The sequence below is a fragment of the Idiotropiscis lumnitzeri genome, chromosome 9 (assembly GCF_059441095.1).
Source record: "Idiotropiscis lumnitzeri isolate Australia: NSW breed Sydney's pygmy pipehorse chromosome 9, RoL_Ilum_1.0, whole genome shotgun sequence".
Taxonomy (NCBI): Eukaryota; Metazoa; Chordata; class Actinopteri; order Syngnathiformes; family Syngnathidae; genus Idiotropiscis; species Idiotropiscis lumnitzeri.
In genome coordinates this window covers 15,693,669-15,707,803 of record NC_142399.1, presented here as the reverse complement: position 1 = coordinate 15,707,803, position 14,135 = coordinate 15,693,669, and the positions used below count along the sequence as shown (strand labels likewise).

At 40.9% G+C, this 14,135-nt stretch overlaps 1 protein-coding gene across 1 annotated transcript in view; it reads left to right on the top strand.

Annotated features, from left to right (window-relative positions):
* Nucleotides 1-14,135, top strand: part of adgra1b (adhesion G protein-coupled receptor A1b) — a 157,203-nt gene that overhangs the window by 41,398 nt on the left and 101,670 nt on the right. Inside the window, exon 7 of the mRNA XM_088305075.1 lies at nucleotides 5,425-5,638. Within this exon, the coding sequence (XP_088161201.1) occupies nucleotides 5,425-5,638 (214 nt within the window). The remainder of the gene's footprint in view (nucleotides 1-5,424; nucleotides 5,639-14,135) is intronic.

Here is a 14,135-nt window from a genome sequence, read left to right as displayed (position 1 = left end):
AATGATGAACAATCTTGCCTTTCGTCTCTTTTTGACTCCCCTCCATTGCGTCATGCTGCAGTCCACAGGGAATTGTGTCTCGTATAAGAGATTCATCCTTCTCTTGTCCCTACATCTGCTTCCCGCCTGGGTATATAGCTTTGGAATGAGAAAATCATTGGTTATTTGTTGGCTACGGTTTCATGTTTTTTGGATGTGTGTGTGCTTGATGAAAGAAGGCATTATATGCATTCTTGATGTAATACACTTTCCTGAAAAGTTGAAAGGCATTATCTGTCATTATGTATTAACGGGCTGCATCATTCTGAGATTGCTGCACCACAAAACCTCACACGGTTATTTTATGTAATCAGAATTATGCGTTTTGAATTTGCACTCACAATCCAGTGCAATTACGAGATCATTCTGTTCAGTTACGAGTGAAAGAGCCACTGATGACATCCAGCATTAGAAAGAGCCACACTTCTCTCAGGCCTGAAAGCATCTATTATGGGTTCTCCGTAAAAGTTTTCTGGTTCTGTTACTTTTGCCATGCTTGGATCTTTTGGCCTCGTCGCAGCACCTCCTGTTTACGATGCCTAATTCAGCTTGGAGACGATTCACAATTGTTTGTGTGTGTGTGTGTGTGGTATGCGGCGTGTGCGATTGCAACAGTGTCATTCAGAAGGGATTTTCAAATGGCTTCACGTTGTTAAGATGGGCCGCATCAGCATTATGTCTGCCCTCTTACTGGTGGTTGTAAATATAAAACCAAGGAAATGTGTCCTCTCCTCATCTTAGACGGGATTTTTACATTGGATGATTCAAGTTGCATTACTTGGATATGGGTCATTCCGCATTAACAGAATCAATACATGAAATCAGCATTTGTCCCTTTTTTGTCAGCCTCCCGCCCTCCGACCGCGATCTCTGTATGGTTCGGCCTTAGTCATAAAAAAATGTTGGCCCCCGATTATCACGGATTATTACTTCTATTTAATGAATTTGAATGTGATAATTAATTTGCCATATTTCTGGACTATAAGCCTTTTTGGGGGGAAAACAAAAACGATATACAAGCCTCACCAGGCTATAAAGCGCAGTTTTCTTTGTTAAAAAAATGTTTACTGCATGTACAGAACGATTTTGTACTGTGAATGCACATAAAGGTACATAAAGAGATTGTGAAAACATTGCCTTTTAACAAAGCAACAACTTTGCTAATTAAAACAGAACAGACCCAAGAGACAAAAAAAAACGAGATTTATTTAGCGTATTTTCTGAACTACAGAGCGCCCTTACCGGTGAAAGAAAAATCCACAGAAAAGCTGCACCGTTGTATTAGCCACATGGTTCAAAATCTAGGAAAAAAGTAGCCGCTTATAGTGCGGAAAATATGGTAATTAGTATTGAAGATAGCTACTAAGTTATGTGTGCACACTTATGCAACCACAATACCTCCGTTGTTTATTTTTACTTCCACTCCCTACAAGATTCCACTGTTTTCAAGGTTATATGTCATATTAATGGTTGAAAAAGTTTTAAAATTTTACAATCTTATCTTTTCTTAAAATTACAAAACCAGACATTTAAATAGGGGTTTGAAGAATATTCTTGTCCGGTGTACAGTATGTATCATACATTTACATCACGGTGACATCAAGATGGTTTTATGAGAATACAGTGTACTGATATTATATTCTAGTCACATATTATTGTGCTCTCATAACATAAGTCAATGTAAAGTTTATTAGACAAGCAAAATTGTTGATGTGGTGTGTCTGAAAGATAATAAATTCAAGTTGTCATTTCACACTCTTACCTCACACAAGGTCGGCAGCCTGACAGTTCATGGTAATATTCCCATATCTATCCCACTGGTCCCATGTGTTATGAGCTAAGTCTCGCTCTGTAGAAGCGTGGCCTTATGGGATAAGTTGTACTTTTTATCAGTGGAATGTAAGTGCTGGGTAAATTGTGTGTTACCGACCACCTCAAATGTGAATTCATGGATGTAGAATTTGTAGAGCATAAAAAAAAAAACCCAAGTAAACTGCATGCATCTACGGTCAGAACAGCGTTTAGGAATAGTAATTTATGTTTTCATTGTATCTCCGCTGGATTACTGTAAAGCACTTGATTTTGGAGTCAGCCAGTCCTCCCTCAAGTGACTCTAACTGGTCCAAAATGCTGTTGTTCAAGTACTTTTCTCGATGAGTGTCATTATATTACTGTTTTCACTGTGTGTTATTTTAACATTGCTTTTGACTCCATGTATTGCTCCTTTTATACATCATTTTTTTAAAATGGTTTATAAATGAAGTTGAGTTACCATTAGTTTTGCATACACTAATATCATCATCATAATCATCATCATTTAAACTGATTTGACATTGGGCTTGAGCTATTCTGACCAGTTTGTTTTACGTAATCCTTTACCCTCTGCAACTCATGGAAAAAAATACTGTAAATGGAAAATAAATGAGGGCGACTGGTTAGCACAACGGCCTCACAATGCAAAGGTTGTGTGTTCGATTCCAGCTATGGACTTCCGGTGTGGAGTTTGCATGTTCTCCCCGTGCCTGCGTGGGTTTCCTACGGGTATTCCGGTTTCCTCCGACATTCCAAAAACATGCATGGCATGTTGATTGGACACTCTAAATCGCCCCTAGGTTTGAGTGTGAGCGCGGATGGTTGTTCGTCTACGTGTGCCCTGCGTTTGGTTGGCAACCAATTCAGGGTGTCCCCTGCCTACTGCCCAATGACAGCTGGGATAGGCTCCAGCACCCCGCAACCCTAGTGAGTACAAACGGTCCAGATAATGGATGGATGGATGGAATATGAATTTAGCAAATGAGGATTAATGACAGAATCTTTTGCTGTTCAATCATTACTGTTTAGAGTACCAAAGAGCTTAACAATGTATTTTTAATACTTTTTGAAGGTCTATTTAAACGTTTACCTTTTATGAATTATTGCAGTAGAAAATCACATGTTGAAAGCCTTTGACGTAGTCAATTGGAATCAATGTTTTTGGAGTAAATTGGCCCAGGGTTGAGCACATCCACGTCACATGCACTTCTGACGTGTGCGGTTTGAATCGCAACTTCAGACTTTCTGTGTGGATGTTTACCCCCATACTTTTTTCTCTCTTCCTCCTACATTTCATACAGATGTGCAGGACAGCTACAAATATGTTGGAATTCCACAGGCCTCAACACTCACCCTCTCGGGCCTCCGGTAGAAGAACTGAAGTGAAGGAGATATATAATGTACTGTCATAGGCTTCCGCTCATGAGCCATTCTAAAGAGGATTAACAGATCTACGATAGGTTGGATAGATACAGTATCGCATGTAGATATCAAAACATGATTTAAAATATTTTCAGCATGCAATGCACATACATTCAACTTAAGAAGTTTGCTGCCAATGCTTCGTAAAAGAGTGAACAGTTTTGATTATTACTGCAGACTTAATTTTTAAGTGTAGTATAAACAATCTAATCAGTCATGCTCTAGAGGTGACCGTTTCACCGTATCATAAGTTTTGGTCAACAGAGTGAATGATTTTTCCATTGCCAAAGGCTCACGGATATACTTTTATGCTCCCAGAAACACCAATGTTTACTGTTGGTTTTTAGTAATGGTGTTGTCTCTCCTTGACACTACCTGACTTGCAACCACTAATTGTTTTTTGGTCCGGCAGAATCCAATGTGCAAATACAAGGCCACGTTGTGGCTCAGAGCAGTATTGCAACAGTATTAACATTTGGCTAATTTGCAGGTCAATGCCACCATGCTGTTTATGCAGTCAGTCACTAGCATAATTACACAAAGTCAAAGCTATGGACAATAGAACTTGGCAATAGAGAGTGGTAAATGAGAGAGAGAGAGAGAGAGAGAGAGAGAGAGAGAGAGAGAGAGAGGAGAGAGAGAGAGAGAGAGAGAGAGAGAGAGAGAGAGAGAGAGAGAGAGAGAGAGAGAGAGAGAGAGAGAGAGAGAGAGAGAGAGAGAGAGAGAGAGAGAGAGAGAGAGAGAGAGAGAGAGAGAGAGAGAGAGAGAGAGAGAGAGAGAGAGAGAGAGAGAGAGAGAGAGAGAGAGAGAGAGAGAGAGAGAGAGAGAGAGAGAGAGAGAGAGAGAGAGAGAGAGAGAGAGAGAGAGAGAGAGAGAGAGAGAGAGAGAGAGAGAGAGAGAGAGAGAGAGAGAGAGAGAGGAGAGAGAGAGAGAGAGAGAGAGAGAGAGAGAGAGAGAGAGAGAGAGAGAGAGAGAGAGAGAGAGAGAGAGAGAGAGAGGAGGAGAGAGAGAGAGAGAGAGAGAGAGAGAGAGAGAGTCTTTTTTAATCTTGTATCATTGATCTTACATCAACTTTGTTGTTTGAGCTGTATTGTTCTATCGCAGGCATGGTAGTTGGATGGTTTTGATGCTGACGAATTCGAGAGGTCTAACTTCACAAGTGTTTTCTAGATTCATGGACATACTATGAATTACGTCACACGTGATGTAAACAGATGTCAGACACTGTGCTATTATTATTCTACTATAGCCAAATAGCTTTGCTAAGTAATGCTGTATACATTCTGGTGATGACACGAATCCTTCTGTATGTCTCTTTTAAGCTTCTGTTTTGAGGTATGGAAGGCTTTTATGAAGCATACGCCAAATTGACTGTCAAAAGGCAGCAACGGACAAAATTGATTCCTTACAAGTGGAGGCAAATACTGTGTTGCTCTTTGGAGCATATCCAAAGAAATGTCTAGCCTTGTATTGAAGACCCTCTGAAATAATTCCCAACGTGGTACTATTTGCTGGCGAGCTAATCCCGATCCGTAAATAAAAATGGACAGTCAGTGGACAGCTACTTCGACAGTGCATGAGTTCAATATCATGCATAAGATATGTGCTGTGTGTGCAGATTCTGGAGGAGATTTGTAAAAATTAGACACGTGCCAGTACACAGCTAGTCTTCTAATCTTTAGCATTATCATACGTGCTGACAAAAAAACAAAACAAAGGAGTATGCTTCCACGGCACTATAAATAATCCAATAAGTGGTATGACGACGGCCTTCCATTGTGAGGTACATGCAGGGAGTCAAGGAGAGTCCAGAGGAGTGCTCAAGGCTGCTTTATCAATGGCTCTTCTTTTCTCGCAGCAACAACATGTGGGACTGACGTGTGAAGAGTATGACCTTGACGCAATGTGTTTGTTTACAGTGCTATTTTGTGGGCTTGCTGCTTGGGAGTGAATTGTATTTTTGATGCTGCATTCGTAGATGTTAAGTCTACAGACAGAAAAAAAAAGGAAAAAAAAGTCTCAATTTTCCACTTCATCACAAGGATATAGAACTTATCCCTTGTGCTCATGCACTACCGTAATGCGTCAGCAATAGGTGAAGAGATGCTTGATATGCTGACCTTGCTGTTTTATGCTCTCTTCATTTCCTAGATGGAGCTCTGGAGATGCCCCTCTTTCATTTGATCCCTTCCCAGAGGCAGCTGGTTTTCCAGGGAGACCGTCTTCCTCTTCAGTGCACTGTCACATACTTGGACCCTTCAGTTGAGCTACAGTGGCATCACAATGGTCAAACTGTGCCCACGCATGAGGACCGAGGTGTTTATGTGGAGGAAACCTTGCTTCATGACTGTTGTCTGCTTACCAGGTACAAGCAACAGAATGGATGATTTATGAGTGGAGGAACTAGAGATGGAGACGTGTTGATGAGCTGTTAAATGGACAATTCTACTTGCAAGTTCCACCCAAGCAAATATCAAATACTCTCAACTGTTTTTAAAGCATCAGAATGAAGAATTGTTGGAAACCAGAATCGAATCAAGGAACCAAAATCTGCGCCAAAATGGTCCAAATTCGTACGATGCGCTTGGAGGAGTGTCAATTGGTGGGGTTGTCTCCAAATGCCCACTTATTGATGCAGATGTGCTTCCGCCTGGTTGAGACTCTAGTGTGCAATTATCGCGGCATTATTGAAGTCGGACAACTGCTAGCCCTCCCTCTCACAAGTCTGCCTGACTACGAAATTACCAATATCGGGTCTAACCCGCCTCCATGCGAAGATACTGCGCGGTATTTAACGCTGGTCACGAAAATAGGGCCCTCGTTGTTCGTAAATGTTGCATTGGACAGTCCCCATTTACTTACATTGGATTGTAACAAGGACTAGCAAGGTATAATGACTTGATGAGCCACAAAGCTCACACGCATAATGTATGTAAAGACATCCCATTCAACACACACACGCGCACACACATACATCCACTCCCTTCCTTCTCTATCTCTCAATCATCTAAAGTAGCTGGGATTTAACTTTAGTTATTGGTGCCCTTGATAAGGATCTGAAAGGACAGGAAAGAATTGACTTGGCAGTGAGCCAACATTCTTGAGCAATCTGCAGCCCGTCCCGAGAGAGGCTGGCCTTGCAGCCCATCCCGCTGCTCTTGCTGATCACACACTAGGAGTAACAGATGCTGAAAGATAATTGTTGCAATACAGTTCAGTAAAAAACGTACATGGCTTTAAAAAAATAAATAAAAAACAATATTCCTGTAACCTATGGCCAATTGTCGTAATCTATTGCAACACTCTATTTCCTGGGGATGGTGAGATTTATTCTTCGATCGAAATTTGTGGGTGTAAGACCGGCACACGGAGAGGGAATAGCACCACATCAGACTTTATTGGGCCGCCTTGGCTTTTCATAGAGCGTGACACACGTCACCTCGCAACATTTACACATTCGTCTCCTCACAATCGATATCCCTCCGCCAATACCATTGCATAACAATAGTCCCCGTGTATAAGAAATCTAATAGGTCCATACAAATTTAGGCATCCATATAAAATAAATCATCCTACAATATTTATGGCCTGTTAACAAGTGTTACTAAAATGCCCTTTATTGTTTTTTGATTTGTTTGGCAACATGGTCGGCAGCTTATTTGCTCCATCTCTTTGAAAGGTGTAATACATCTTACACAGTGGTGGTCTATTTTGAGCTATCTTGCTATCCTGAGATATGGCCGTCAATTTGTGGCAAGTTGTCTCATGACAAATGACTCACATCTGTGGCGATAAATATTTTTAAATATTTAATTAAGTGTAGTAATGCAGCGTGTGGGTGGAACAGTCGGCAAATGGTTGGCCTCACAGTGCAGAGGTGCAGGGTTCAATTCCTGGTCTAGCCTTCCTGTGTGTAATTTGCATGTTCTCCCCGTGCCTGCGTGGGTCTTCTCAGGGCATTACAGTTTCCTACCACATTCCAGAGACATGCGTGGTAGGTTAATGGGACACTCTAAATATGCCCAAGGTGTGATTGTGAGCATGAGTGGTTGTTTGTCTTTGTGTGCCCTGCAATTGGCTGGCAACCAGTTCAAGGTTTACCCTGCCTACTGCCTGGCAACAGCTGGGATAGGCTCCAGCACGCCCGTGACTCTCGTGACGATAAGCGGCTTAGATAATGGGTGGAAGGAAGATGCAGTGTAAAAGAATAGAGACATGTGCGATATGGCCAATATTTCATATCTCTGTATATTGCTAGATATGTCGATAATGATGCGATATTACCATGGGTAAACTCAGAAAAACAATTATCCATCCAAAGGAAGTAGAAAGTTTTTTTTTTTCCTACTGACAGCCATCAACACTAGCAAACTTAGCAATAAATACATTGCTTTGATAAGTCGGAAAATGTGGATATATTGAAAGGTGAGGCTCACTCCCATTCAATTGAATGGAACGGCGAGACGCGGGCTGCTCGTACATTTTTACATCAAGCTATTTCATCCACTAGTATTGTGAAATTATAAATCTGGCCACGTAATGTTCGACAACACGAAACAACCCTCACTTCCCCTGCACTCAACAAGATGATTGTCATTGGCTGGCTTTAGCTGTCTATCAACGCCAAACTTGAAAGGAGGAATATGGTCTGTTGGACTGAGCTGTACGTGCAACACCAGCATGGGAAGGTCACATAGTTGATATCAACCTAATTTCGATGTTAATATCTTGATCTTCATATCTCGATTTCGATACGATAACGACCGTCTAGCCCTAAAACAATGACTTCACAATATATAAAATTATTTTTGGCAGCCGGTATGATGTTATACGTATTATATATAGAGATTCTACATGTCTCAACAAGAATTCAGCATTTCAGTTATTTCTTAGTAATGATCAATACATTTTTCATGTAAAATCTCAGATATTATCGTGTGCTCACAACTTGTTGTCCTGGCCCACGGTGGCGGGAACAATCAGGATATCTCCAATCAATCTTTTGAAATGACATCTTTTGATATTGCTTACATTTTATTTACAATCTTGTCAACACCGACAGAAGATTGAGAAAGTTTATGTTCCAAACATGCCCTCAATTTGTCACAAGCTACTTCAATATTATGACAAATAAGGTGGGACGACACATGGTGGATGCTTGCCATCTTTTCAAGCTTTTCATCCCACAAACCAGGTAAAACTCATTTGGGTGCTTTCCTGAAAAGGAAGGAGACAAGAGAAAGCAACAAGTCAAGTTTGGAAGTTGACGGCAGTCATCCAAGTCAATGAAAAAAAAAGTCATAACTTGCTTATTTCAGAACCGATTATCATGAAGCTTCTGTTAACACCAAAGCGCATGCTATCAGTATTTTATTTTATGACAAACATGGAACACAACAACACTTTGCCAGTATTAGATTTATCGTTGTCGTTGCCACATATGTGTCATATGTACCTAATTTGCATATCTATCGATCTCAGAATGCATTGCGTCGCATAATGCTAAATGCATTAATTAACTTATAAGGACATTAATCCTTTTCATGTGTGTTTGTGTTCCCAGTCGTTGAATGTCTGCCGTATTTAACACATTTATGTTTGGTTGATGTTGCACTATGTTTTTAAGTTTTCATTTTTGAACAAAACATGATTTCAGGTTGTGTGTAAATGAGTGACATCCAATTCCTTGTACAAAGTGCTCTCTTGCGCAATGCTTGTCAAAATTATCTTGGTTTTGTAACAGGTCTCTCTGAGATTAGTAATAAATTAATTGTATATATTTAAGAATTCAAGGTTATAGTACAGAAAATCTAATGAATACCAGTGTTAATTTTGGCCCATGTTCGAAGGGCCATAATCGGCCAAATTAAATGGCGAGCCTATTAATTGGTCGAGCCCTAATAAAAATCTCCTAGCCCCACTTGAAGTGTAGTTAGCCACAACATCCGATGTTTATATTTTGCTGATGTCTTACAGCATGCACTGCACATGCCAGCACGAGGCAGAGACATTGTCGCGGAAATAACTTAAAACATACTGCTTGAGGGAGTATTTTCAGTTATCATTATAGAAGCTGCTCCTTGGTTGCGTCAGCTCACCTGCGTTTTAGCCCCACAAATCCTGACATCTGCAAAAATGAAAAATAGTTTATCTGAGCAACGTGTATGATGTATTTAGAACAAAAAAGACTTTATAGGGTCTTTAACGTGGAGTTAACGCAAATCTTTTCTTCAGAATAATATGTACTTTCTTACCAGTACTTTCCCGGGTATAAAGGCAGAAATATGCAACAGCGGTCCCGGTGCATACAACATATTGTTTAAAAAAAAAAAAATGTTGACTTCACCTTTTTAAAAATGTTTTTTTAACATTTATTGTAACATGATTTTTACTCAACATTTCTAACACATTTAAGTACATTTTCATTTTCCTAAATATATGTACTGCATTAATATTTCAACATTGCATAATGTTGTGATGGCTTAATGGCTCTGTCTAATTTTTTTTTACACTTCGGCCAAGCATGTTACTGTATTTTGATGTTGGTCATTGTGTTGGTACTTCTTAGGTGGTGCTTGCTGTAAAAAGTTTGAAAACACCTGAATCATAGTCAATTTGTGATACTAGTGTTACAGAAATACTTTGTGATAGTATAATATAGCGTCTGTATACAAGGAGTTATAAACACTCATCTTTCAACATGAACATTTATTAGCATATAATACGTCAATGAGTTTTAGTAATAATACTATGATGACATCAATCACTGCGCATGTGGATTACATTGCGTTATATACATCAGGGCTGAGTTTACAAGTGGAATAGGGGGTGTGTGTGTGGGGAATTAAAACAAGGCGTAACACACGTATTTATACTGTTCAATATTTTGTATCTTTTTTTTTTTCCCTCCACACACTTTACCAAAAAACGCGCAGTTGTCCTCGGAAGTGTCGTAGCCAAGGCAATCTGCACAAACACGTATACTTGATATGGTGATTTGTGTCGCGGTTAAATGATTGTTTCGCTGTGTCACTCATCCTGCTTCATTTATTTTCGACACGGGAGCGGAGCATTTTGAAGTTGTTTTGCGCAAATCAGACAAATAATTCATCATCGGATTGACATGCAGTGTTTTTTTTTGTTGTTTTTTTTCTTACTGTAACCAATTATTTGCATTACTGGCCGTGAAGAAAATTGTCAGATTATTTGCGTTATTTGCACTTTGGTGCTTCGTAACCAGAGATTTTGATGCAAGTTTTCCCAAACAATTTGGAGCCTTTATGCAAAGTAACAAGGACTATTTTTACCATCATTGAAGTGTTTATTTTCACACACACGTAATGTTGCATACAGACAAAATACTGCGTTTACAATGTGAAAAATGGACTCCCTATGAAGCTAGAAGCTTATAAACCATGCCATTCCCAGTTTCAACTCGTCACTTACGATGTGGTGAATGGTGAGCACACTCTGCTGTATGGTGTAATAAATGTCTTATAGCGCTGTATGTGCAGTTGCGGACAATTAATTTCATTCTCGATTTTTCACTGACTATGATGACTAGGCCCTTTTCATAGAAGCACCTTCATAAGACATGGTAAATTCTTCATTGCTCCTGAAGGCTCTACTTACGATTACCCATTGTTGGCCTTTAGTAAACACAAGAAATGCCATTTGTTACACCAAGCAGAGCTCGTGTTGGCCATGTTTGTTTTGGCACCTGAAATGTTTCTTATCGGCAGAAACCCTAAGAGGAGCAAACGCCATTTTCATAAGTGGTGAGTTGTGAGGATAAGCGGCTCAGATAATGGATGGATGTATGTATTACAGAGCTTAATCTAACAAAAACAATCAGGTATATCTGAACTCTGAAGATGTGTGACTTCATTTCTTCATGAAGTCCAAAAATAAACACTCCAATCTGAACGACTTGTTCTTTAACACATCGTCATTTCCCATGCTTGTTGAACTACAGTGAACAATTGATGAGTCACAGTGGCCCCTGTTGAGGTTTGTCACCTTGGATCAATGTCCTCTGAGTCATTAAGCTTCGCCCTGCATGTCCCATCAGAGGGGAGTGACTGAATACACAAGATTTAGTACGTGGCTTAAGGCCTGTGTCTGGATGTGACACACTGTGTTGCAGCAGTGCAAGCACGGTTGCCAAAGTCTCAGTGAAGTGATCTCTTTGAAGGTGAACTCAACATGTTTCAGGCTATGTAGTCAATTCCGCTGATCCTGCTTGTGGCGAAGCCACGCGAGACATGGAAGCATCGTGTACTCTTTTGGCAATACAGATTAAGCTTTAAGTGTGATGTTCGCAGTTTTTTGTTTAGTCATTGTTTGGGCTTCTTTCGTTTAGCCCTCAGTTCCCCCCTCCCTGTGCCATGTAATTACAGTGTATTATTTGCTGCTGCAGCTGTGTTAAGATGATCTGTTTACATTTCTCACAGTGAGCGTAACAGCCTTAGACCCCCTGAGGGCCAAGCGTTCTGCGATGTGGGCTAGACTCCTGCTGAGTAATGGTGTTAGGCCAAACTCCGAGTATTAACTGTACTAGCGGTAGCTGTGGGACCATCCTGTGATTCATGTTCCATTAATCAAACATTTATTTTATAGCCCTGTGGCAAGCTGCAGCAGACACTTTGGATGTATTCCTCTTAATCCCTTCCATTTTTAATCAGCGTAATCTTGCTCAAAATTAGAAGGCAAATGGTTGGGAAATATTACTACAAAAATGATAGAGCTGTCCATTTTCTTCCTTGTCTTTGCCTGTCTGTCTGTCACTTAAATGATCCAGCTTTGAACTGCGCCTTTCACCTGTAGTCAGCTGGGATAGGCTCCAGCACCCTCCCGCGACCCTGTACAGGAAAAGCGGAGTGGAAAATGACATGACATGACGTATTAGGCGACACGATGGCCTCACAGTGAGAGACAGCATCGGTTGTGGGTTCAAGTTCCAGTTAAGGGTGAACCCCGCCTATTGCCCGAAGATAGCTGGGTTAGGCTCCAGCACCCCCCGCGACCCGAGTGAGGAGGAGCGGTATAGGTAATGGATGGATGGATCGATAGCTATATTAAAAAAAATCTTATTGATACAAATATTGATCTCCCACCATAGAGTGGAAATATTTAATATTATAGCTCACACTAGACAGTTAAATATGTTCATTAGAATAGAATAGAATAGAATAGAAATCCCTTTATTGTCATTGTACTCAAGTGTGCAACGAGATTAGAGGGCTCCCCTCTCCAGTGCAATACAACAATAATACAGACAAATAACTTTACCAGCTACATTATGGTAGAATTTTTTTGCATTTTCTTTTTAAAGTATTTCCCTGAGTGAATTGTGGCAAGGCGGCACGGTGGCCGACTGGTTAGCACGATGGCCTCACAGTGAGAGACAGCATCGGGCGTGGGTTCGATCCCGACTCCGGCCATCCTGTGTGGAGTTTGCATGTTCTCCCCGTGCTTGCGTGGGTTTCCTCCGGGTACTCCGGTTTCCTCCCACATTCCAAAAACATGCATGGCAGGCACACTCTAAATTGCCCCTAGGTATGAGTGTGAGCGCGGATGGTTGTTCGTCTCTGTGTGCCCTGCGATTGGCTGGCAACCAGTTCAGGGTGTCCCCCGCCTACTGCCCGAAGATAGCTGGGATAGGCTCCAGCACCCCCGCGACCGTAGTGAGGAGAAGCGGTACAGAAGATGGATGGATGAATTGCGGCAAATCCCTTTCCATATGGTGTATTTTATGTACCTATACAAACAAATTATGTTTAGGCCTCCTTGAAAATGTGGCTAGCTTTAAAAAGGTGTTGGACTGCAGGACAAATTGAAAGTTTGTTGTCTCGTAAGAAATATTATACAATCAATTAGTTAGACATCAACTGCCAAGCACAAATGTTGCTTATGAGTCCGCTGGGTCTTTTTTCCATAATGGTGCAGTGTTACTGTGTATGTAGGTCAGTGGTTGATAAATGGGCCATTTCCTTTTGCGTTTCACAAATGACTGATTTCTTCATGTTTTATTATCTTATGTGTGTGGGTGACCTTTTTCTAGTAATGTCGGAAAATCACATTGTGAAAAGCCGAGCTGGATGGTGTCCACAGCTTGGCTTGCTTTGGCTGGATGCAGCAGACTCCTGGGGGAAGGGCAGGCCGGGATGTTCAGGCTGCACAAGACAGAGTGTAAAATAGAGAAAGTTGGTGGGTGATGTGTGTGTGGGGGGTGTAAGGGGGTGGGGGTTGATCGGAGCCTTGGAGTTCTGTGTCTGTGTGCCTGCAAGTGTTCAAATGAATGAATTGGTGTATTTGGGCTATTTGCTAGAGTGTATATATATATATATATATATATATATATATATATATATATATATATAGCCACTTATACTCACCTTTCCCAGCTGTCTTCGGGCAGTAGGCGGGATTGCCAGCCATTCGCAGGGCACACGAAGACAACCATTCGCGCTCATAATCACTCCTTGTGGTATTTCAGGGTGTCCAATCAATTTACAATGCATGTTTTTGGAATGTGCGAGGACACCGGAGTACCCAGAGAAAACCCATGCGGGCATGGGTAGAACATGCAACCTCCACCCTGGAAGGCCGCAGACGAAATCGAACCCTTCACACTCTGAGGCCTTCATGCTAAACAAGACTGTCAAAGTCAAATTGTTTATTTTGAATTATGGGATGCATTCATTGTGTGTATGTGTGAGTTTTTGTCAGCGTTTCTACATGTGTGTGCATTTTTATTTTGTCTTGCATCCGAAAGTGATTAAATTATACCTTATGTGTTTAAAATTGCAGTAATGCCTATTGCCTTGTACGTCATTTAAAGCTGCTTCACAATAATGTGT